Source organism: Anopheles coluzzii, chromosome 3 (genome assembly GCF_943734685.1).
Source record: "Anopheles coluzzii chromosome 3, AcolN3, whole genome shotgun sequence".
In the NCBI taxonomy this organism is placed as follows: Eukaryota; Metazoa; Arthropoda; class Insecta; order Diptera; family Culicidae; genus Anopheles; species Anopheles coluzzii.
The window spans coordinates 67,226,230-67,252,092 of NC_064671.1; the positions used below are offsets into that span (position 1 = coordinate 67,226,230).

The 25,863-nt window shown below is 40.9% G+C and overlaps 1 protein-coding gene and 1 non-coding gene across 3 annotated transcripts in view; both read left to right on the forward strand.

Moving 5' to 3' along the window:
- The first annotated feature begins 2,634 nt into the window (after positions 1-2,634).
- On the forward strand, positions 2,635-2,708 carry Trnan-guu (transfer RNA asparagine (anticodon GUU)). Its single transcript has one exon. It is a non-coding gene; the product is annotated as a tRNA-Asn (tRNA).
- A 6,130-nt stretch (positions 2,709-8,838) lies between these two features.
- Positions 8,839-25,863, forward strand: part of LOC120958485 (transcription factor Sox-19a) — a 48,444-nt gene continuing 31,419 nt past the window's right edge. The window contains exon 1 of one of the 2 annotated variants that reach the window (XM_040381333.2): positions 8,839-10,213. In XM_040381333.2, coding sequence (XP_040237267.2) covers positions 10,209-10,213 — 5 coding nt within the window. In that variant the 5' untranslated portion in view covers positions 8,839-10,208. The remainder of the gene's footprint in view (positions 10,214-25,863) is intronic. The other variant, XM_049610149.1, reaches the window with a different exon arrangement.

Consider the following 25,863-nt stretch of genomic DNA (forward strand, 5'->3'; position numbering starts at 1 on the left):
AACTGCAGATGATGATCGTGGTGGCTACCTTCTTTCAGGGGTTTTGTTTTTACAGGTGCTGCTGCTGCTGCGGCTGCTGTGTCAACCTTCCGGGAAGGTGTCATTTGTGCATCCTGTGCTTTTTGGTAGCAAATAGTGTTAGGTAAATATTTTTCTATAATTTTAACTGAACGCGCGACGGTGTATCCTTTCAAAGGCATTTTGCACGAGAGCGCTCGAACGGGATTTTCATTCAATATTTTGAAAGGACAGAACGTTGTTGCTCGACTATAAAGTTATAAAAAAACAAAACTCAATCAAAATGTCATTAAATTTTGAGCTCAAAACAGAGATCCTTAAGTCTTATTTTAACTAATGAAATAGTTTATTTTTTTATTTTTGTACCAACAACTTATTTTGAAACGTTATTTTTGTGATCGTTAAGAGTACTTTATTAATGAGCACACAAAACGTCTCTATCATTTAAAAAAAGATAAGGAGATGGTTACACAAAGCAAACTCTGTTGTATTTTCTACGCTTTGTGCAATCTTTGTATCTAAATAATTGCGTTAATACCACCGTAACAGACGTCCAACTCATAATGTGGAGCGAATGTACACATCATACAGTGATCAATATGATCAATATATGATATTTTCAATTTTTTATACAACCCTTGAAATAAATTTGATGTTTTGTAATCGTTCAAAACATTGATTTTAAAAACGAAACAAATTATGGTTTAATTCATGCCAAAGGAATGAACACCTTGTTTTACGAGAAAGTTGGCATACTTTGAAGCCATCGAGTGTCCAAGCCAGGAGAGGAACGAGAAAAATATCTAAAAACTCCATAAGAACCTCATGTCAAATGTCCAAATGAAACTAATAACATACAATTGTAAAGTTTCTCATTTTTTTTACGAAAAATACAACGAAAAACGTAAAACCTTCTCACCTCTCCACCTGGAGGTTTTGTTGATCCCATTAAATTAGCGCTTCATCTGGCGCACAACGAATGACGATGACCTTGCGAAAATCCACTTGTACCAATTGTTTGTAGCAGTGGCATAGCAGGACATCACTAACGAAGAAAGAGAGTGGCTGGGATACAGAAAAAAAGAACGTTCTCCCCCGCAGCGGGAAAGGAAACGAAATTCCAACCCAACACAAAACACGACCAACAATGGCGTACGGCATCAAACAGTGTGCTACCGTGTGTGCCGTCTTCGGCCCATTTCTATACTCAAAACACACCATCACTATCTTTTGAAAATAACAACTAAAAGCAATGAAAAAAATGGTAGCATTTCTCGCTTTTCTTACCCATACTCTTGGGAAAGGTGAAGAAAGGACACTCCGTGTGGCAGGGAGAGGGGAGCATTACAATCCAACAATGGTACAATCGATTTTCGGAAGCCACATGCAGCTCTCCCGGTGGTGTGGCATAAAAAGTACACACTCCAAAATGGAGAATTCTGCGTTCTGTCTTTAGAGCTACTGGAAACGTAAAATTTCGATGAAAAGGTGAAGTAAAACATTATGTAGAATTATTTCACCTTACAGGTTCGTCAGAGAGCGAGAGAGATCAACGGGACAGGCAAGACAAGTGTGTCGGAGAGTGTGTGTGCCGTTGCTGACACATGACCTGGACCCTGGTGGTTTCTGTTGCTAACCCGCCATCCATGCCTATTCCCATCTGGACTGTCGAGATCCGGAAGCCTCGATTACCCCCCTCCCGAAAACACCGGGGTAGGTGGGAAATAGTTTTAATTGAGTTTCCATTGTTTCGCATATCGAACCGTTCTATCGCTGGCGGTGTTGCTGCTGCTGCTGCTGCCACTCCGCACCCCCCGGGGGCTGATGATGATACTGCAGTTGTTGTTTGGGTTGATTGTTGCGCAAAATAAAGGCGAATAGCAAAAGATAGCGCTAGGCGCAAGGGAAGCAGATTCCATTGTAGTATGTGTGTGTGTGTGTCTGTGTGGAGAAAGAAAAAGCGGGTAGAAAGGGCGCCGACAGCCGACTAAACAATGCGCCAAACGGCATGTGGGGGCTTGGAAGAACTTCTGTTCGGTAGCCCGGTAGCGGCCAAATGCCGCCGCCACTGTCCGATGTACTATCGATAAATTGGCTTTTATCGATTTGATTTTCCACACCGGAACGGTGCCGGTCTCCAGCAGCGAGGGGGGGGGGGGAGGGGGGGTAGGTAGGTCGATGTGCAGGAAAGATAGAAAACGGTAGTCAGGGAAAATCCATTCTGCTGCTGGTACCGGTAGAAGTCTATTAAGAGTTGGCATATGGTACAAGGCGGGCGGTTTTTTATACTTTTTTTTGCTATTTTGTGTGAAAGGGAAATAATTAAACACATACCTTTTGATTGAAATGAAGGGCAGAAGGAAACAATTGCTGGTGATTTTAAGAATCACAAAAATAGTAGCATTATGTCTATGATAATAGCGTACAACAATGGGCACTGTGCTGTTTGGATTGCTTCATAAGCGAAGATCGTAAAATTCAAGGTCTTTTAACAACTACACGTCAGCAACACGCTAAACGACGAAAAGTATATTTTAGTTCACAGTAAGTCGTCAACAAGCATGTCTCCCTAATACTTCATACCAAATGCCAATCTATCGCACACACCATCAGTTCGCCTTCGTGGCGCAATCGGTTAGCGCGTTCGGCTGTTAACCGAAAGGTTGGTGGTTCGAGTCCACCCGGGGGCGGTGATACTTTTTTTAAAATTTTTTTATGCATTTATTTGGCGATTTTGATAAAACCGTAGTGAATATGTGTAATTTTGATTAGTTATTGTTATGTGCAGTGTGAAAAAAAAGTTGAAAATTGTTTTATATTTTTAGCTACGTGTTGTTGTTGTTGTTGTTGTTGTTGTTGTTGTTGTTGCTGCAAAATATACTTTTACTTTCGCTGTCACTGGCATGTACATCCTAGAGTAGTTGAAAAGGTTTTTTCTTCTGACATTTAATAAGAATTGAAGCTTCTGGAATAATGTTTCGAAGAACTTCATTTGTTTAGACAAGTTCAAAGTACGTAAAGAGAAGTAGTTTACACAATCAAACAGATACAAAAAGGCTGCCAATTTCAGTCATCCATACCCTACTCCACGCGTCCATATTTCTCCTCATTTTTTGACATGATCCAAAGTCTCCATTAAGTCTCCATGTTAAATAGCTGGTTTATAAAGCTGAGTTTGATTTGTTAGGTTTTGAGAATCTGAGTTATGCAGATTTGAGCTTTGCCTTTCCTGTGATTGCCGAACAATGAAGAAGCAATGGCAAGTTATATCTTAGAATCGTTCATTATTGTTCAACTACGAAACCTACAGAAATTCACTCTAGTAAGCACGAATTTCTCCAAAAAGTGATAAAGTGTTATTGTAAAAAATACTGAAATATTCATCTCATAAAAGACTGGATTACTCAGAATTTCCAGCTTCTTCCAAACAATGTTTTCTGGTATACTTTCCAGGAAGGAACCACATTTCAAATAAAAGCTTATTTGCTGGCAATATCGATCTTCGTGTGATGGTTAGGGATGAGTTAGGCCAAAATATGTTATTTCATTTTCTTTGCATTAATCCTTCTTCCTCTTCTTTGTGTTCATGTCCGTGTATTCACATAACTAATACATTTAAAGCATTTTTTTACGTTTAAAATGAAACGCTCAAGACATATTACTGTTGATAGTATGTTGAAGCCTCTAATGCATACATCAAACCGTTTTTTCTAATATGTTTCATATTCAAATCAACCCTTATATCAGGTTTTACCCTTCCATCGCAACAGTTCGCAGTGGACAAGACTTTTAAAAGAGGTTACTTCACACTCTTAAATCATTCACAGATGTAAATTAATGATTTATGTACGTAACGTATGGTCTATTTCATCAATCTTGCTTCTGCAACTGTTGACCCGAGTGAAAAGGTCACGCAATCCTAGATAAGTGATCCTTTTTCGTGTATAGTGAACACTTATTTTCTTAATGCATGCATACACAAAAAACCTGTCCTGAAACACTCAAAACCATTAACAATTCCCATAGTGTGTCAACGGTGGTGTGAAAATTCTTACCACAATGCTCCACCACAAAGCAACGTGCTTAAAATGAAAGTGTCGCAACTGTCAACTGTTTCAGGGAAACGGAAATCATTTCATTTCATGCCACAGGATGACGGGTGCTGTGGCTTCTGGTGGACTTTTTTTTTAAATTAATTACTAAGAAAGAATTCCATTTTCCCAAGGCATCATTTCCATCCTCGGCTCGGGGCGGCAGCACCTTTGGTATGGTATGGTAAGGCTGTACAGTACGGCCAAATATCGAAGCAAAAAGTTAACCGAGCCAAGCAATTCGGTTGACATTTTGCGCTCCAGCAGCGCCGATGAAAGCACCGCGCTCCGAAAAAAGCCATCCAACTGCCTGTTTGAAGTGGTGTATGAATAATTAATTAATTAAAAACATCAAGTTTTGGGTTTGGGTCTGTGTGTCTGTGTGTTTCAGTGAGCGAGAGGCACGCGTGCGTGCGTGCTTCAAGAGGGAGGGTTTTCCATTCGGTTTGGCAGCCGTCGCTGGCCGCTGGGTTTTGATGGGTGGAAAAACTCGACATCATTACAGCATAATAACCGTTGTTTGTGGTTTTCATTTGCTGTAATTGTTTTTGGGCCTTTTTCCCTCTCAAATGGGAGATTTTTTTTCTGTGTTTTAGGGAGTTTTAATGGCAAAGACGGCGAGTGGAAAAATGGTTAACCATTGGTAAGGAAAACTTTAAGCAAAGTGTCAAGGAGCGGTGTAAATGTCAAACTCGTGACTTGGCAAAGAAGAAAGTTGCATTTTAAGGTAAATTTAAACAAATTTAAGAAAAAACTGTGCAACCAAAGCATTTTTGATCTCATTTCATACAATAGCTTTCTTCATTTAGTGCTTTTTATTTGTAAAGGAACTATTCACTAGAACAGTCACTCGCTACCAAGCATAATTAAAAGACGAGAGAAATAAAAAATAAAAAGAAACACACAATACATTACTGTACAATGTTTGCTGTAAAGATAAAATGCTTTTCTGTTTCGCAAACAGTACGCAACATAATGCAAACCATAGAAGCAAACGTCTGGGAAAGAAATGGGTTTTTTTTGCGTGTGTGTGTGCGCGCTCTATTTTGTAGACAGAAAATCGAAAAAGTTTCATTCGCAATTGTACAGTAGTTGAGTGCTCGGGCTGATAATAGGCAACAACAGAAAAAAAACCGGCACACATACATATTCTCCCTGCGAAAACTCCCCCATCTAGCGCTGAAGTGGTGGAGCTGGCTGATGGAAAATGGATGAAAAAGTGTAGCCAAAGCGTTGCTCCTCCAAAGAGCATTCTTCTCGGAGTCTTTTTTTTTGCACTACCAGCATGCCCGCTAGGTGGTGGGCGGGAATGTTGCTTCTCACTTTCTTTTTTTCAGCTGCTCTGCTTTTTGTTGAACTGAAGAAGCAACACAAACAAGGCACGGAGCAGCTTCCCTGAGTCTCCTGGGTGGTGCGGGTGGAAGGTGTGTGGAATGTAGTGAGGGGGGATGGGGAGTACAAGCAACATAAAGCCCATCATTTTATCGTTTTCATTCGGTGAAGTAGAATGAAAGTGCTCATATTGCTCCATTTGAATGGGCGCCTTTCTTTCGCCTTTGACGGGGTCTGTCTATGGCGGATGGTGTGTTTGTGTGTCGGTTGGAATGTCGCGTCGGCAGGGATAAGGATGAAATGAAAGGACTTGGCTGAAAGTGATGGCAGCGGCTTTTAAATACAATGTATATTTTTTTTGTATTAGGTTTAAAAATTTAACTAAAAGAGCAAAATTGTCTTGAAAATAGCGAATAATATAAGAAAACCTTTTTTTGTAGAAATTAGATAACATGTTCCAAAGAGACATTTGAACTGTTACAGAAAGTTTGACGAGAACCAGGGTGTTTTCATCAAGCATATTTGCTATTTATCTTGCAAAGGCAAATCAGGATATTTTTAGATTGATATCACTCAAAAAGACACAGTCCACTGTACAGATTCCCACAACTCTCTCAATACTAAGTACTAACGCCCCTTATACACACGCACACGCGATCAAGCCTGACATTTTTGGTAGGTATTTGGGGAATTATTAAACATTAACTTTTTGAACAAACAAGGAGCTTATTCTCTTTAGTTAAAGTGCATGCAATACAAAGCTCGTTACATGCAATGTGTGTAATGTAGTGTTGAGGAAATCTAATTCAGATTCATGAATCTGAATGAATCTTTAAAATGATTCGGATGCAAAGATTCATGAATCTAGAAAGACTCTTGAATCTCGAAAGATTAATGAATTTCAAAAGATTCGTATATCTCAATCTTAAGGGATTCGTATATCTGCAAAGATTCCAAGAACTTCTCATTATGATTCTTCTTCTTCTTGGCGTAACAACCTACGTGGTCATGCCAGTATATACAGGCTTTCGAGACTTCTTGGCAAGTCCCACGCAGCCGGAAAGTTTGCTATGGGAAGATGGTTCATGCGAAGATTGAATCTACGGCGGGCATGTTTTAGTTGGGATCGTGCAAATACAATATTTGGAAAATCATACCTATCTTAAGATTCATGACGCTCAGGAGATCTATAAATTTTAATGAATTTATGAATATTTTAGGATTATGAATATTTGAAGATTCATTTATCTTTTGCGATTCATAAATCCTTAAAGATTCGTGAATCTTTAGAGATTCATCTTTGAAGAGTCTATTCGAGATTCGATTCACTCATCACTACTGATTCATATGAATGAATCTCAACGAAGGATTCATGAAACCCAACACAAGTGTAATGCTCTCTGTGGCGTTTAAAATCAGATTCTAATATATTAATATATCTAATACCAGAATAATTTATCAATCGTTCTAGCAGACTTTGTCTATTTGAGATTTTAAATACGAAAAGATTGTACGGCTTGATTGTACCGAGTGGTCCAGTAATGAAGAAACGTATAAAAAGGAAAGGAATAATGTAAATAACCTATATCATTTACAACCAACACTAAATTGCGGTACATATTGACTGTAAATTGAAACAACTATGTTCCTTAAAATACATAAGATTTTTTTCGTACTTTGCTATAAATTCTGTTAAATAAACGTTTTTGCTTGCCGGAGCTCAGAAGGACCAGCGTAACACGTTTATTTGTGTTTGAAATATATCTGATAGAAGAAAAATCTATTTAATGCAGTCATAATGTTGCTTTCACACACCAATTGAAAACGTTTGCAGGCAATTTCATAATTAATTTCTTAAAGTTTTTGCAATAGTTTGATTGCTCTTAGTTTTAAGCGTCGATTCTTCTAGCCTCCTTCTAAGAAAATTATCCTTCCAGCTAATTCGTCCTGTTTCTAGAATCCTCAAACATACTTCTACCACATCAACCACCACTGTTCCCCCTTTTCAACCAAACACAAACGCGCGCGCGCGCTCGCTCACAACAGAATGTCATTTGCATAGCGATATTTTTCCGTTTTATTGTTCGCTTTTTTGTGTAATTATTACGCTCTGCTATCCTTAACCTGAAAAGTAAAACGGTTTCCCTATTTTCTCCCTCCATTCGCACACAGCCGAGTCCTTACCACAATTAACAACGTTCAATTCATTTGCATATGAAACCGAAATTGTTCCGATATTGAGCTCTCCGGCGCATTTAAATGCGTTCTTTCTTTCTCTCTTTTTTTCTTGCGTCATTTGTGCGTGTGTTGTGTATGTTTGACGATTTTATTGTCACTTTTGTTGTCGCGCCGATGTGTGTACTGCTGCACGCTGCACGGTTGGGAAAGTCAACCCTTCGAGTGCATCAATAATCGGGAAAGCTTGTTGAAACCCGTCCAAAGAATGGCACGTTGTGTTGTGCCCGGCACGTGGTAAACACGTCAGCGCGGACGGTGGGTTTGCCGCGCACAGCACCGGTTGCATCGTCCTTGATCAGGGGGGTTTAGTAGCAAATTGGAAAAATTTGTCAACATTTACAATACGTGACCATTGGCAGTACAAAAAAGGCTAATCAGTCTAATAAGCCTAAAGGGTTTTAAGTGGTTTTAGGAAAAAGGTCCTTAAGAATGATAAAAGATGCTTCTGTTTTGCAACAACAAGTTGAGCATTGAATTGAATTTAGGTTAAAATGTAACCAGTCTCTCCCTATTTGCCCGAGCACAAACGTACATACAATGTCATGCATACCATTATTGATTTGCCACCATTGAAACTAGGTGCCTGGAGCGCTGTGTCATCTGCACTTTTGCCAAACAAATACGTAAAAAACATCCTCCCCACACATACACACAAGCTCCAATATTTCCTTTTCGAAACCTTCAAAAAATGGTGCACAAATGTGTGTAAAGTAATCCTTTAATTCCGGCTGACATTGCTCCACAACCCGGTCTCCGACGGTTCGATTTAAATGCCATTGTCGCTGAACTTCGATTTGCCTTCGCCGCACGCTCCCAACTCCCGAGCGGTCCCCAACGAGCAACCTAAAACAGGCGCCCTGTTGCCACGTTTCTGCGCCAAACAGCAGTAACAGCAGCAGAAGCTTTTTCCCCGCTTTACTGCGGCAAGACACGGGCAGCTGTACGCATCCAAGACGCAGCCAGACAGTTGACTCGCTCACGCGCGTACACGCGATACAAGCAAGCATCGCTTCCATTGCTCGTCTCCCCACTCACTCTCTTAAGCGCGCTTGCAACAAAAGACAACGCCTTCTGCGTTCGTTTGTTGTGCGCAGGAGGGTGGATGGAGCCGTGAAGAAGCAGCTGCTTGACACATTCCGCAGACCCAAAAGCCAATCGGAGCGGCTGGAACAATGCGGGCATGAACACACGCGACAGCACATGCGCTAACGAGGCTCGAGGACGACCTCCTCGGCGTGTGCTGGAGGATCCTTGCGCCGTGCGGAGAGTTTTGGAGGATTTTTGCCGCCCTAATGCGCACGCGCACACGAACGGCAGCAGCTCCCCCTCGCAAAACGTCGATGGCCTCTCTCACCTGTCGCCTGAGGACGAACGAAAAACCGCCGAAACAGGTTTTGAGTCGCTGTCTCAATCCTCCTCTCTTTTTCTCTCTATCTCTCTATCGTTCGGTTCTCATTTCATCTCATTCCTTCCCAATGCTTCTCCACCGGAACGACCAGCTCCAGCGCGCGGCTGAGTAACGCAAAAAGCGTAACGCTCTCTCCGAGCTGCTTTGCATGCCGTATCGACGGTTTGCAATGGGTCGTGGCGTCGCTTCGGGCTCCATGTGTGTGCCTGTATGTACGTGTGCGTGTGTGGGGTTGTGGCTCCATCGGGTCGTGCATGTGTGTGTGTGTGTTTCCCGGGGGCGCACAAACCGGGTCGCAGCAAATCCTTATCGCAGTGTGGCTACTGTACCGCTGCCGGCGACGTGTAACGACGCACGCTTGGTCAAACAAAACGCGAACTCGTCCACCCAGGGACAGGCTACACACTGCACACATTTGTTGGGGCCACAGGGTGGTTTTGTGTGCACGTTGATCCTGGCTTGTGTGCTCTATTCTTTTTGTTAAGTGGCAGTGGGAAAGCGCGGGGGCCGGGGAGAGCATTACACCAGGCCCGAAAAAGCCGTCGGGTTGCCCGGATGGGTGACAAATCGATTATTCCGCGATTGACGATGGGACCCCTAACGTGTTGGGGGAGAGGATAGTCCCAAGCGAATAAACAATAGTGTGTGACTGGCGAGAGAGAGTGAGGGAGAGAGAGGGTGAGAATGTGAATGATAGTGGTTGTAGTAAACCGGGTTAGTGCGTACACGTTACATTGTGATTCACAATCAGCTTACGGTGGAGCAGTGCATTGGTGCGTGAACCGCACGGTTGCTGTAGCGCAACTAATTATAAACGGATCGCATTTCGAATATGATACAATTGTGACAGCTTTGTGAAGTAAATGTGTGTTTATTGTGTAAAAAACAACCACCAAACAATAGTGAAGAAAGAAAGCCAGCGCTTACAAAAAAAATGAGTTATTAAGTGATTAACAAGGTGATAGAGGTGACAATAATCGATGACAAGAGTTCTCATAGTGAAACTAAATTTCCCAAAAAATTAAAAGGAGTGGTGTGTGTTACTGTTAATTTGAAGAGGAAATTTCTTACAAGTTTTTCTCTCATTCTTTAAATTTGCCATCAAAGCTGCAAGTGTGAGTATGATGTATGGAACAATTTTGTGTCTTCTTATTAATCATAAGGTTGTACTTGTAAGGCTTTTTAAGCAGGTTGTGTACTAATTGCGAGTCAAATTTCATGCATATCTGAAGAATGATCCGGCTAGCTGTTATAATAATACTTAAATGCAAGACAAACACATCGATTTGCTGCCCATAAACACACCTAACACAGTTGACAACAGCGATGACAAAACATGCTTTTTTGCACATCCAAATAACTTTACAAAACATAATCGATTTGTTGGTGCAGTGTATTAATAACGGGGAACTTTATATTGGAGCAAACAAAATTGAACAAACACAGCTTTGTTGATGCTTTTTTTATAGATCGTTAATGTCGTGGTGCTAATTTGATGTTACCTTCCGTTCAATGGTAGGTGTTTATGTACACTAAAATTATCATCTGTGCTGTCGGGCAACGAAAATAAAATATAATGCATGTGACGATCAAGCTAGTGAATAAACAGTTTTCAATGAATAACCAAAATGAAATAACAATTTATTGTGGAAACTCTAAGCCCCACTAAACAAAAGACGCCATGTGCTTTACTTTCCTCGTTGAATTGTTGTTCCATCATATGGGGCATGGTCATTAGATGTGCTCAAGCCAAAGATAATAAAAGGCATCTTCAGTAACACACAAGAGCAATGCATTCCAGTAATCGAATCTTCCTCATGAAGCTTCAAAAGCTTCACACAATGACAACTTCAAGTAGTGCTAGATCGTGCTCTGTAGGTGTTTGTTTTTTCACAAACCTCCCCGAGCCTAGACTGCACTAATTTTCAAATACAAAAGTGCTGTCTTAATTTCCATCTCATCCAGCACCGGCATGACGCACAAAGCCTACAAAAACCTCCCCCGGTTAGGCTGCACGATGATAGTGATTAAGAGATAGCCCAAACCAGAGCTCATCTCCGGCTGGGAAGGTTTTGCTGTGGAGCAATCTCCGTTAAAAAGCAATATCTTCTCGTGCAACCCGACTGAGTGTTTGTTCAACATTTCAAATCAACAAGCAATACGGCACACCACGGCGACGGCGCTTGTTTGACCGTGGCTTGATGATAGGCTTTTGATTCCATTTTCAACCGAATGACACTGAAGTGTTGATGAAGTTGATCCGTCCGATTCGATGTCGTCGTCGTCGTGATGAAATGCTGTGTTCCCACTCCCCTTCCTTTCCACACCGCAAACCGTCGATATTGATGCCCGTACGTGCGCGCGTGCCCTTGCCGTCGTCTTGCGCGGCCTAGCCGAGAAAGCCGAGAGACTGTCTAAATTTCAGATCTTACGCCGCTGTATGCGCCGCTGAATGGCAACAAAGCAGATGATGAGACTCGAGTCGAGTCAAAATGTGAACCACACAAATGCTGATGAAAGAAAAATAAACATCTTGACGGTTTGCACGGTTTGATGGTTTCGGTGCGGGGCGGTGCGGTTCGTGATTGCATCTTATCTGTGCGGTGGGTGCTTGGCAGACGGGAATTTCTACGAGGGAAGTAAGGGAGTTAAAAAGCTCTTTTTTCTATATCTTTAATTAAATTTTAACATTGTTTTGAGTACTATTTTTTGAACAGTAAGGGAAAATTAGTAAAAAAAGTTGTATTTTTCCAACAAAACGTTGATTGGGAAACAATCTCTAAGTTGTCTAAGCATAGGGACTCTAAATTTATGGATGTTTCAACTTAAGGTTGTTTCACAAGAGTTTTCACAAGAGTTTACAAAGATTGTATGATAATTACATTCAACACTAAATTTTGAAAAATATGTAATTCTAAGTATTATCTTGACGTGCTTACTGAAAAATACTTGTAGATAATTGTGTCAAAATAATATCGTACGCTAATTATTATGTTTTAAGGACCGATTTCAGAATCTTCAAAACTAAATTGTAAAATGAGTAAAACCCTAGGATAAGGAGTAAAGAACATGATTTAAACAAATACAATAAGTGTACTACGAACATCAAATAACTATTTAATGTGGTAAATCTTTGAATGCATTTTTAGAAAGCATAGAATATTATTTTCTGATGTTCAAAAAAACCAATGAAACAGTATTAAATTTGTTATGTTAACAACCTTAACAACTACCGAAATGTCTAGCTTTCTGCGGAAATGGCTTGCAAAAAAGAATGTTAGATTTTAGAACTGCGCTTCATTTTTTACTTAAAGAGACAAAGGAGGACAATGGGCTCAAATTCTTCATAAAAACAAATAAATAAATAAATTCGTTTGCAGAAATCAAACGAATACTTTACAAAACAGTGGGAAGAACTCCAGTTAGAAATTCATTTAGATGGACCACAAATATGAATCCAAATACCTGTCACAACCAATGGTTGGGGTATCAAAAATGCGACAAAAAATTATAGCCTTACACTTCTCACCACATTCTATCCACATTGTACAATAACACAAGCAAAGGACCCTGCCACTTACCAACAATGCAGCTCTGCAGAGATTTTCCCATTGCGAGCGGAAAATGTTTCCGGCTCAAAAAACCAACCAGACAGAGCGACGCATTATTGCAGCGCAAATAGCCGACGGCAAAATCAAAAACCTTCGCCGTGCGCCTCGAACAAAACGTCCGCTGCTCACACTTGGTACGCAAGGAGAGTAAGAATACGCGCACACACACACCCTCCCATAAAGCCAACCGTGTGCCAGCTAACAACGTGTGCCTATACGCCCGGGAGGGAATTGTTGTTTTTTTCTTCCTTCGAGCAGCGAGCAAATTATTTAATCGGATCCGTATGCTTTCGACAACAGGAGTGGCTCGAAAAACAGTGAAGGGTGTCCCATGGCAGAGACCAAAACACAGGAGGGGGAACAGATTAGGGAAGTGAGCATAATAAATATGTTAAACATTTGAGTCGTATTAGCAAATGTGAGTTTGGTGCTGCTCCCTCCGCCGGTGGTGCTGTCCATATAAGTTGTTCACACTCTCGAAGGAACTGCACCTCGCTTTGAGGCGACCTTCCCAGTTTTTGAGCAAGCACACCGCGTCGGCTTCATTACAATCATTCGGGCATTTTACAACCTCCAAAAAACGGAACTTGCGTGCAGCGTGGAGTTTTGTGCGGATTAACCCTCAACTCTGTCTGGCTGTTCGACGACGGGGGAGCATCAGCGTGAGGAGCGAGTTTCCTTAGAAACAAACACATTTTTGTTCCCTTCTTTGCGTGCAACGGGCGGACACAGCATTGTGCTGTGTGTTGCAAGTGGGCCACGTGTCGTAATAACCAACAGCCGAAGAGCCGAAACCACTTTTCCGCTGAAAAGTTGGTCAAAAACGTGTGCGCCCAAGAATGAGGTCGGACACCACTCCAAAAGATGGCGGCGGATCGATTGTGTAAGGCGCGACAGTATTATTCAATTAGAGCGCGCGTTCGTCTAATTTGCGTTTTCCCTTTACTGTTTCCGCCAAGCACGGCAGTAAAGGTGAAGAAAACCCTTTTTTTCGCGGTGAATGAAAGTGAAACTCAATCCCATTTCAGGGAGGTCAGTCAGCGTGTCCTGTTCTTCCGGGGTTTGGGTGCTGGAGCTCCCGCTTTTCACTCACTATCGCTAGCTCTCTCTCTCTCTCCAGGGATACAAGAGCGGTAGAACAAAAGCATAAAAAATATCTTTCCGGCAAATAAAACCTGCACTTTGGCAACGGTTGTAAATAATGGAAGCCCTTTTGCGGCGAAGAAAAATGCTCTCAACAGTGCGTAACTTTACAACCTTTTTCTGTACTGAAGCCACACTGTTTGGAAAGTTTTCGCCACAATTTCAACAATGAATCAATCACTGGGAAACGGCACCTCGTTTATGTATTGCGTTCGGTAATGATGTACAAAAAGGCACGTGCTGTTTAAAACAAAACGTAGCAAAAAAAATATTCATTCACTACTACAGTTGTGCCTTTCCGCTGTAAATGGCATAACCGTAAATGTCATGTTAAATGTGTTATGTAATTAATGTTAAGAAATATCCGCCATAGTTCTGACTTATTTTAGGATGTCTATTTTCAATCTGACACATTTGAATTATAAAAAAATCATCTTTCTTGACAAAAAAGTCCTCAGTAATTTGTTATTTTTAGAAACCTTGCTAGTTTCAAATCCAAAAGCAAGTGTGCGAGCAGTCATTAAGGAAATTTAGAAATCGCAACCATTTTAACATAAGAATTTTTATAATTTCCCTTGAAATAATACAATTGAAACTTTGACAGCTGTAATTTATCCAATTTAAGATTTCAAAGATTTGCAGTACAGTCTGTTCCCGAGTTACGCAGTTTCTGCGTTCCCGACGAATCCGCGTAACTCGAATATCCGCGTATGTCGAATTTCACGTTTTTTGACTAAAATACTATTGATTACCCGTTTTTGATTTAATTTAATACTTTTATACACTTTATCATTTATTTGATATGATTCGTGCAGAAAATTCTTATATTTCTGGCTTTTAAGTAGTTTCAATTTGTTTGCAAAAATGCAATTTACACCGAACATGAAGCAAATTGTACTGATTTGACATTTAATCTGTCAAATTTAGAAAACCGCGTATCTCCGAATCCGCGTAAGTCGAGAACCGTGCAACTTGGGAACAGACTGTATACTCAATGCAATCAAACCTTCCAAAAGAACATTTTGCAACACATATTGCATAACTTTAGGCGGTAAGGAACAAACAGATAAGGACTCAATTTAAAATTTGGAATAAAATGAACGAGAAACATGTTGGAAATGAAAATGTTATCCACAGAAAGGTTAATTACAAAAAAACTAACACAGATATAATCCTGAAGCGCATAAAAACAGGAATTTCCCGTGTATGAGTAACAATTTTGCTTTTATGAGTAGATCATTGAAGCATGTAAAATGTTATTGTAAAGATTATTTGCTAATTAATTTGTTATTTGCTGCCCGTTCTGCTTTACTTTTGGCAAAATCCTATAGAACATTTTGTTTCCTTGTTATTACAATATGATATTTGATGCTTGTACAATTAATATTTATATCTATTAGTCGATCGATTTGAACAATATTTTACAATATACAATGCACGCTATGGGGCATAATGAGGCACTTGAACAGAATTACGATAGTTAAACAGTTGGCAAAATCCTCGGCTCGAAAGCGTCGCTGACACCGTTGAAAGCGCGGCACATGAGTAGGAACGGGTCAGAGGAGACAAATTGCGTTCTACGATCATCGAGGGAATAGAATAGAACACTACATCACAACTTGATGTCCTTATTGCGCTAACTGTGGCCGTTGTAGTTGCCCAACGATCCCCATTTTCGCACAACGATCAAATCGAAACACTCCTATGGAAATACTCTGAAATGGATAGCCTCTAACAAAATGTTTGCAATTAAAAGTGAATCTTGAGAGAATTTATATTTTAACGCGTCAAGAAATACGATTCGTATTTGATGAGAAACGCAAACCACGCAAGGAGGATGCTTTTTAACAACATCGCAACGGTTGAGTTTGCTGCTGCCAAACAAAACATTATGCCACCAGGGAAAGAACACTTGAAAATTGTCAATTTTCCCAACCGCTGCTGTATACTTATTGAAAACACACAACAAACACACAGCAAACACAGAGCATAAATAACGATTCACCAGTAAATGATGCAGACGCCCCATCCAATGTAACCACGGCGGATGGGAGGACAAAAGCTGCACAGAATGCGCGCGTACACTATTGGATGGCGCTTTGACTGCTCGCTTCTTTCATAACGCTTCAATGAAACGATAAACTCGCAAATGAATGTGCACTCGAAAAACATCATTAAATAAAACTTCTCCCTTCTCTCCACCACCATGGTGTTGGGAAGGCCTTTTCCTCGGTGACATTGAGCATTTTTCGTAACAATTTCGCGTCTCGTAACCACTTGCAACGCATTTGAAAAGGAAAAGGTTTTCCCTCGATTCAATGGCACAGCATCGCGGCGCGGACCACCGTGCGCCAAGTGGCCACCGAAACATTCGGTGACATTCGGTGACGTTATTAGGTAAGAGAGGAGGGCGTCGGAGAAAAACCGACGGAAAACGACGCTTATGATACCATAATTCTCCAATTATCGTGCCCCCATTCGCTGCTGCCATCGTTGCGAATGCCGGGCCCGACTCCAAACCACCCTAAGCTTTAGGTTTTGCGTTTTGCTATGATGAATGTAATAATATTTCGTCTTTTCTCTGGCTTTTTTTGTCTGTTTGTTGCTGTTCTGTCTGCACTGTTTGCGCTGTGTGCGATTGGGGGGTTGGATAGCAGGAAAATGGCACCACTTTTCCCGTTAAAAGGGAGCCGCCGGTTGGATGATAGCGTCGGCGTTTCATTCTACTTAATGCCACTCTAGGGGAAGCCTGCTTTTTTCGCCCTGGACCTGTCAGTGGGGAAGAAAGAGCCACATTGATGGCACTCTAGGGGTAGGGACGACACAACACAATAATGAGCTGGTGGTGGTGGCATTTGTGTTTGTGTGTTTGGGACTGAACAGATTATGTCGCATTGAGTGGAGCATTATGACGCATTATTATTATTATTCGGGGGTGGCAACCGATGGATCCGCGTACGCCGCAGCCCGACCAGTCAAGAAGTTACTAATTAAAGCCATAAATTGTAACGATGCGAAAAGATGTTTTTTTGCTTTCCGTTTAGCTGCTGGTGTCGGTGGTTGGATTGGAAACACATTGAGAACCAGCATAAGTTGTTAAGTGAGGCGGATGAGCTGACTTATTTGAAGCACTCGTACAGGACAAACACACGATAAAGCGATAAATCATGTGCTAATATTGAGTGAACTTTTGCCATGGTGTTTGAAGCCACAGTTAAAGCTGACAGTGTGAATGAAAGATAGTATATATGGGAAAGCCATATGGGTATTGCCACCATAAACAATTGATCAATTCATTTGATACATTTATTGTGAGTTTTGTATGATGTCACGCCCGAGGTAATTTGAAATTATTTGGTTTATTTTCCATGCCAAAACATTGTGGATTCTATTTCATCCTAATTCAATTAAAATATACAAAAATCAAGATAACTTATAGATTTTAATCCCTTCTTGCAGATTAGTCAGAAGGTTCAGACCTCTTGATTGTGATGAATAGTGATCAAACTGTATCAAACAGCGCGTCAAATGTGAACTTTTATCTTAGCTTATTTAAGGAACAATAAAAACAAATTATAAATTATTAATTATTGGCTTCGATTCATATCAATTGCTCGTCATCAAATAGTCAATCTGGATTACTTGTCGCTACATCTTCTGAAAGTACAACGTACAATATGAAAAGAAATAGAAAGTAGAAAGTACAATATATTTATTATACAACTTAAATTTGTTTTTCTCAGTACTCAAACAGTATATTTATTATACAACTTAAATTTGTTTTTCTCAGTACTCAAACACTGGAAAAATAATATTTTGCTCCAAAAAGTAATGGTAATAATTTACTTACACCATTTATGAGTCCAAAGAAATAATGTTAAGTTGCTTTTGAACATTGTTGAAATAGAAGGAAACAATTGACGGCCAACTGAAATTCTGATGCCTACCTTTACTTCGTTGAATCGTAACTAACTCTAACGTAACTAACCTTAACTTGATTTATTTGCTGTATAGAGTAGTTTAGAATTTTGTTTGGGCCTTCATTTGCAAAAATAGTTAATTTTTTTTTCAATAATTTATCCCAATACCATCAAAATAAAAACTTTACTTTTAAGTAACAACACAATCAATGAAAATTAAGCTTCAAACAATTTAGTGTTTTCAAAATGTACATAAAAAAACGAACCCTGGTAGTGTAAAAGTACGTTAATTTGGGGAGGACAAACATTTGCAACATTTGACAAGTTAAGGGTCCCCGAGCACTTTTTGAATCGTTTTTTTCAATAATGCAGATATGAATGGAAAACTATATCTTTCTAAAAGTAGTACATTCTTACAAATAAGTGTGTGGAATGCGCTGATAACGTTTATAGCAATCAAAAGTTGTTACGAACTTTGAACATCATTTTTGAACGCTTACACAAACTGAACATTCTTTTTGCACTCTTATATATAAATAAAACCTCTCATGACAAGAAAGCATGAAAAAGGCCATTTATTTAAGGCAATTTTTATGTATCAGTGAAACAGGAAATCACACAAACTTTGTATAGTGGCTTTCACATCTCATGTACAAGATTGAGCAAACAAATGAATGGCAAACTCTGTTCTAAAAACACAAAAGTTCATACGAATAAAATTCAGTTTTTTTTGTCAGGCTTTCCAAATATGCCTTTTAAATGTACTACACCAATTGTCAGGTCGTTACAGTCATCAAATTGGTTAATATCTTGGTAACTGAATCAAGGTAGATCAACCAGATCTGTACTGAAATTTGGAAAGTCCGGAGTTTTAATAACAACACTTTATCATTTCATCGTTTGAATCATTCCCATATAAAATACTCTTAGCCTAGTAAAACGACTAGATGAGTATTTGTTTTTAAAAAACTTCTATAGAGAGTGAAAATCTTCTTGCACCGAACACTGGCTAGTATTTCAATATGGTTTGGATTTTTTGCACTACCGAAAACAACGATAATGGACATCCTAAAAATATGCCAAATATGTAAGTCTGAATACATGAAGACTATTAGATAATATTAAAATAATGTACTAGCTGCCATATAAAACGACACAACAAAATCAATCCCTAATGAATTCAGGATTGTGTATTTGTTATTCGGAAAGATATTCATAATAAATGCGAAATAATTTTCGGGACTTTCGTTTTGAAACTTGGGGCCTCATTTCGATCCCACGCTTAGGACCCCGGGATGGATAAATTCGCCTCTTCATATGCCATTCGATGTTGCAAACAAACTATTAAACACTGCACGATAGTCTTTGAGGTTCAAACAATATATTTATATTTTTTAGGGATAAGTATAAATTGTTTTGTGTACAAAAAATGCTTTCCCATAGTGATGTAAAATGTTACTACAGCACCATTGCCGATTGAAAGTGTAACAGTGTTTTGTAACAACAGTATCAAACGGATAAGAAGTGTTGCTTGGACATCATTTGCTCGTTACTTTTCTATTTCTTATTTTATTCAACGCACTTTTTCTTATCAATTCTATACACAGAGCGATGGAAAAATGATAGAATAGTATAGAATAGGTTTTCCGATTTTTTAACGGAATTCTATGAGCTGATCCTCGTTTTATGGACAGTTATTGTCAAACTCAGTCTAAAGTTCACAGACGTTTTACTGCCTGCTTAAACGAAAACAGTCCCATGAATACTTCCTTTGACAATCACTTTAAATTATTCCCCGTTTTATGAGCTCTTAGCTTGCATACTCTCGAGACCTGCTAAACAAAATCGACGAACAAAAAACAAAACACCCATCTCCCTGCACACAACGGTAGCGACACAAGCATGAAGGAAAAAACGTGTCTCGAATAGCTGAAATAAAAGCCAAAAAAGTGGTGAACAAAGCGTACCGTTCAGTGCCACCCAATATATATGCCATCCTGTCTGGGACACGTACACAAACACATACCCACAAATAGTCAACATCCCAACAGGGAAACCGGCATCACCGGGACAACGCAAAACCTGCAACCATGCAGCTCCCAACACCACGCGCAGCTCGGGGCGTCAGGGTAACGAGACGCTGGAAAGAGTTATGTGTGTGTGTGCCCTCAATCCCCATCATCCCACCTTCCAAGCGCGCGCGCGTCTGCATTGGCAGCATTGGCTTTTCATTAGGATTCAGTTCATTATTTCATTTCAATTTTCCAATGGAACACACAAAACAACAGCCATTCTTCCAACAGTACGGGAAAAAAGGCGGCCCGTCGACGGGCGACGAAAACAATGGCGACACAATGGCGACAACGAACGGGCAGCGGCGGGCAAAAGAAGAAAAAGCGACTGAGGAGCGTTTCCCTTTCAAACAACCTGTCAACCGGTGTGACACGACCGGTGGGGGTTTGTTGGGTCCGAAGGAAATGAGTCGGGTCGGGAGTTGCTTTTACAGCAGCAGTTTTCCCGAAAACAATCCCGCATCCTCATTATTTCGTTTCCGAGTGCATTGAGAGCGGGATTTAATGAAAATGGATGAATTGTCGAACCTCTGTGGGGCCTCGATTGGATCAGGTTCTCCATATCCCCCGCGGGGGGGTGGGGGGGGGGGGAATGTCTATTGTTTGCCACACAGCAAGGGAAGGTTTGATTGAAATAGTGTGCCCTTAGTGTGCAACACTTGTTGTTGTTGTTGCCGTGTTTGTGTGCTGTGAAAATCCAAAGTATTTCATTATTAAGAGCGGCCTTCCTTCCTTCCCGTCAATGTCTTCTCAATCAAATCGACTCCATCACGGAATGTGGTGTATTGAGATGCTCATTAGTCAGCGTGGGGATTTATTCGTCCGAAAATCCTGAACCATTTAGCCCCCCCCCCTCCCCTCACTTGCATGTCACAATCCTCAATGGTAACTCTTCATTCATCCGTTTTATGAATAGTTCGTCAAATGACGGCTGAAAGCTCTCGCACTATCATTGGACATTTGATATTCCCAATTGAAGATTTGCTTCGTATTTTTTTGCTAATGCAACTATTCAAACCGATACTGTCACTTTGCAGTCTGCAGAGCTTTGGCTTTACCATCCACCCCATTGGCAGATCGCGCACACGATCGCGCAGCTTTCAATCGAGCAAGCGACGAACCCCCCCGTCCGATAGTGCTTAACGCGAGCAAGTACAATGCCAACACTGGCAAACAGGAACATTGCTGACCAATAGAGAGATTTGCGTTGTGATCTGATATATTCGTGCGGTCGTTTTCGGTTTGCTTTTTTTTCTTCTTCTCATTCGCCTGCTCACCCTAAATATAACCCTTAATTGACACATTACTCACGCCCGGCCCGACAAAGCGCGCGCGAGAAACTTACTAGCCCGTACAACACAAAAGCGGGACAACACAGCCAACACAGCAACAACAACAGAAAAGAATCCCCCCCCCCCCCCTCGAGCTGTCGGTCAACTTTGATGATTTTATCATCAATAAGCCTTGCCACGTACAATGACAAGCTCGATCAGTGTCAGCGCGCGAGTGTTTGGTGTGGTGGTGGTGCTCGCAGCAGCTCGCGTCGTTCAAAAGCTCCGTTTCAGTGCCCGCGGGGGGGTCTTTGCCGTGGGTGTAAATGGCACCTACTGGAGTCTTAAGGGGGTAGGGGGAGACCTGAGGAAGCTGTACCAGCCTGTCTAATCTCCACTAACAACGTGTTCGCCGGGGGTGCGCTGTTTTGAATCCCTTTTCCAACGAGCAGAAAGAGAGAGAGCGAGAAGTGAACGGGGCAAAAAGGTGTTATGATTGATGCAATAAAGGTTCCACCGTTCCACAGATCCCCTCTCCTTCAACCACGCCACCACCTTTTTGTATAACAACCTTGTCCAATTCGGCTCGATTCGATCTGTCAGTTTTTCTCCATTCATCGTGCCCATCGTGCCGCCGCGGCATCTCTCGCACGCCATCGTGTCCTGTCGGTGTGGTTTGGGAGGGGTGTGGATTGAAAAGTGTCTAGCACGGTACGGCTGATTAAAACGCTACGTTTCGTGGGCAGTTTGAGCTCGAAATCAATAGAAATCGCTCCACGCCCTGTTCAATCCGCGGGACCTTTACCTTTATTAATATCTTTCGCTACATTCATTGCATTCTTTCCGCCCCTGGCCCGCTATGCTTATTTAGCCGTCGTGTCTTGTGTGTGTGAGTGTTTCTCTCCTCATTTTTTCTACTACACCATCCTCTACTTTTCTCATCATTCCCTGCCACAGAGCTGTAAGCGGAACGACGCCCCATGCCAGCGCTCATTTGTGTGGATGAGTTTTGTTTTTGTGTGTGCTATTGCTGATACGAATATCATCTCAGGCGCGCCGCGATCGCATTCTTTTTCGAATGCTGCGCGACTATTTCTCGCTTCTTTTGTAAATGATTAGAAGCTTTCAATGGACCGGACAAATGAGGGGCGGCAGTGTGAGGGCTGCTTGACTTGTTTCCTCCTTTGTAGCGGGTTACATGCCTTTTTTCATCGTTATCGACGCGGATACTGCTGCTGCCGGTTGTGTGTGTTGTTGAGTTGACGAGTAGGATACTGAAACAATTGCTGTTGTTTTAGAGCCTTGAACTAAGTATTGTGATCATGGAAAGATTAGTAATAAGCAGTGGGTGATTTAAAGTATCTAATCTTTTGTGCACTTTGAAGAATTTAACGTATGTTGCAGATAAAAAAGCCAAATTTTTCACCGATTATAAACTGTTTTCTTCAACAGTATAATATGTCATGTTTTAACACACACGTTTTGTTACTTCTATTAACTTTTCTTCAGTTTCGTTTTTTTCAATCTAATTTGATTTTGTTTCTCTTGAAGATCATTTGTCATAAGATCAATCTGAACAAAAGCACCCACAATGGGATGGATAATGCGATGAAAAAGACGCTTTACACGTTACTTTACCTTTCCATGTTTTTTGTTATTATTTCCCCCCGCCCAAGTGTGCCCGACATACGAAGATCCATTTCAGAAAGCCCCCCCAAAATTTAAGGGTTGGTCCACCCGAACAAAAAGAAAACAAACACCTTTCGTTAACACAACACACCTTCTTACGATGATCCTTCCCGACAGTCCTGACCATCGTGACCCCGGAGATCTGACATCAGCGAGAAAAAACAAAAAGGCACAAACGGAGCACGAGCAGACGATCGTTTATTCCGGCTCGCGGTCTAAGTAAGCGGACGATACAAAACGTTTTAACGATACATTTTTGTTCCTTCTCCGCCCCCTCCCCCCCCCCCCCCCCCCTGGTGGGAGAACAAAAGACCGTAAATAGGGTGGCAGCTGATGGTGGTATGGAACGAAGGTACATTAATCATTTTTACACCGGCATTTCAACGATCATTTAACAAGACCGAAAACGAGGACGACGACTCCCTTTTGGTCGGTGTCGGTGGTGGAAGGCAGAGGAGATGGAATTTGACGAACGATAGGTACAGAGGGTTGCTCTAGACATGCTGGCAGCACCAAGGTTTAAGATTTAGCTCAATTCAGCGGCTTTGATTATTATCAAACAGATGAGGGAGAGTAAAGAAAAGCGCTTAGCGTGTTGTGTTTGTATGTGCATTATGCACAAGATGCAACTGGATGGATTGTTCAGCCTATTATGCTCTTTTTATGGTGATGTTTGGAAGAATTGAAGGTAATGGGGAGTTAATTTATCATTGTTTGAAGTACCTTATTTCAGTTTATATCTTACACAAGTGTTATCATGTAAGAACTAATACGAATTTTTAGACAATTGTAAACTAAATAAATGATCTTTTTCTGATCTTTGAAATGATCATCATAGTTTAAAAATTAAAAAAGCGTGTATTTCCACCATTAAATGATTTTAATAAAGTCCTTCAACCTCACTCTAGCAATAATCCTGTCGCAGGTTCAATCATATTGGCATTCCATCACCTCACGCTCTAGAGCCTTTGCTGCGAATGAAATGGTGTGAAAATTAATTATGATAAAATTAATTAATTTTTTAACGTCTTCCACCGGCACTTAATGGGCACTCGTGCAGTTACAAAAACAGAGGTCGTTATCGCCTCTCTCCCTGTCTTTCCCTTCCTTCCCGCTGATCAGCTCGGGTGGTTGAAAATTTATTTGCCATTTGCATCATTAGCGCGCCCCCGGGGTTGAAGTGCGAATAATGGGGCAAATAATTAACGATCATTTGCGGGATCTCTGTCTCTCTCTCTCTCTATAGCAGCCTCAACAAGGCGGTTTGAGAGTGCGTCAAGTTGGAGCACTGTTTTTACCCTGCCGCTATTTGCGAGCCATTTTATTGTTGCTTTGTTTTGTGACCCTGGGTACAGAGAGGGGGGAAGTTGAGAAAGTCAGGATGCACCGCCTTGATTGAAGGGATTGAAGGTTGTTGTTTTTTTTCACTCTCTCCCTCGCCGGCAACCAGTTGGGGTTGGGGCGAACTGATTTTAATTAATCAGAACTTGAACTTTCTTCAACTGTCACTTGGAAAAGGGTTATTAGTAGGAAAGAGGGGTAAATAAACAATCCTGTTAAAGATGATAAGGTTGTTTGTTTTTGCTTTATTTTGCATGTACTAGTTGCATATTCACTGTTATAAACCGCTGAGCAAAAATTAAATCTTTAATAGGATTCAATTTGTGATTGAAGGTTGAACAATTTTTAGAAACTCAAAAAATATAACAAATTTATTGTGTGTTTTAAGTTTCTTTTTTAAACTTATTCTTAGTCCTTTCAGAAACAATCAGAAGTGAAAAAATAGTGCAATTTCAAATTTATGGCTTTGTTTATTAAAATGATGCACATATTGTACAGACATGTACCAAACGCTTCAGAATATCCCATTTTTTTGCATAAATGACCACAGAAAAAGGGGGAACTATTATAAAATATTACACTTAATACAGTTTAACTAAACATAATGTTGATCTATTGGGGTATTCAGCAACCTATTGCTTGTAGCACAGACCACATATTTAAGTTTGTTTTATAGTCAAAAGAAGAAACTGTCACCTATATTTGGGATACAAGCTTTTCTGATTGCAATCTCGACACGAGATTGGGTTTTGGGTCGAGAAAACGAAATCCAATATGATTTTTCCAAACAAAAATGTATCAAGCCGACGATGACTCGATTGCAAGAATGCCAGAGACAAACGCTTAACACGCTCGCAGGTGAGGTGTTTCGTAAGCACATCCTTCTTCTTTAATAAATTCTTCCTTTAATGAAAACACTCCCACTCAATTATGTGACAGCAAGAATCTGGCGGTATTCACATTTAAAAAAAAAAGCAGCACCATACAAACCCCCAAGCAGTGTGCTATAGAGAGCACGTGCTACCAGCAATTTCCCTTCTTCATCACACACCAATAAAACAAAGCGGCGCAATGTGTTAGAAAATCCATTCGCCTTTTCTTCTCCTCCCAGTAGGTGCTGTCTGAGGTATCCCGGGCCCCGCAAAATTAGCATACGGACGGCATAAATGCCGATGCCGCTGACTGAGGCCTATGCCTGTGTGCTGAAGGAGTGCTGCCGGCGGCATCGAACGCCAACACACACACGACCGCCGCTCCCGCTGATGATGATTCGAGCTCGTTCCGAAACAAATCTTATGAATTTATAATCAGCCAATGATAAATTTTAGTATTTAATTTTATTGCACCCCCTCCTCTAGCACTCCCCAAACTGCTTGATGGGGGGCTATGGAGTATTATTTTTAGAACCAAACACTCACCGCTCGCTTCTCGCTTCCGTTCTGGTGTGTGTGTGTTGGGTTGGGTGAAAAATTGGGTGATCACCGCATGATTGCCGCCGCCCTGCTGGGGCCCTGTGCTCGGCTCGGAACGTGGCAAAGTTCACGCGGGAGCGTTTGATTAAGGCCCGCGCGCTGCATAGCTTAGCATTATTAATATTCAAATCTAAATTGCCACTTTCCGGCGCATTGTTTCAGCCTGTGGTGGCAAGGCACCCGCTCGGTAGCTTGTTGGTTGGTAAATTGAGGACGTTAAACGACGTTATTTTTAAAAAAATATTTGAGAAATCTGT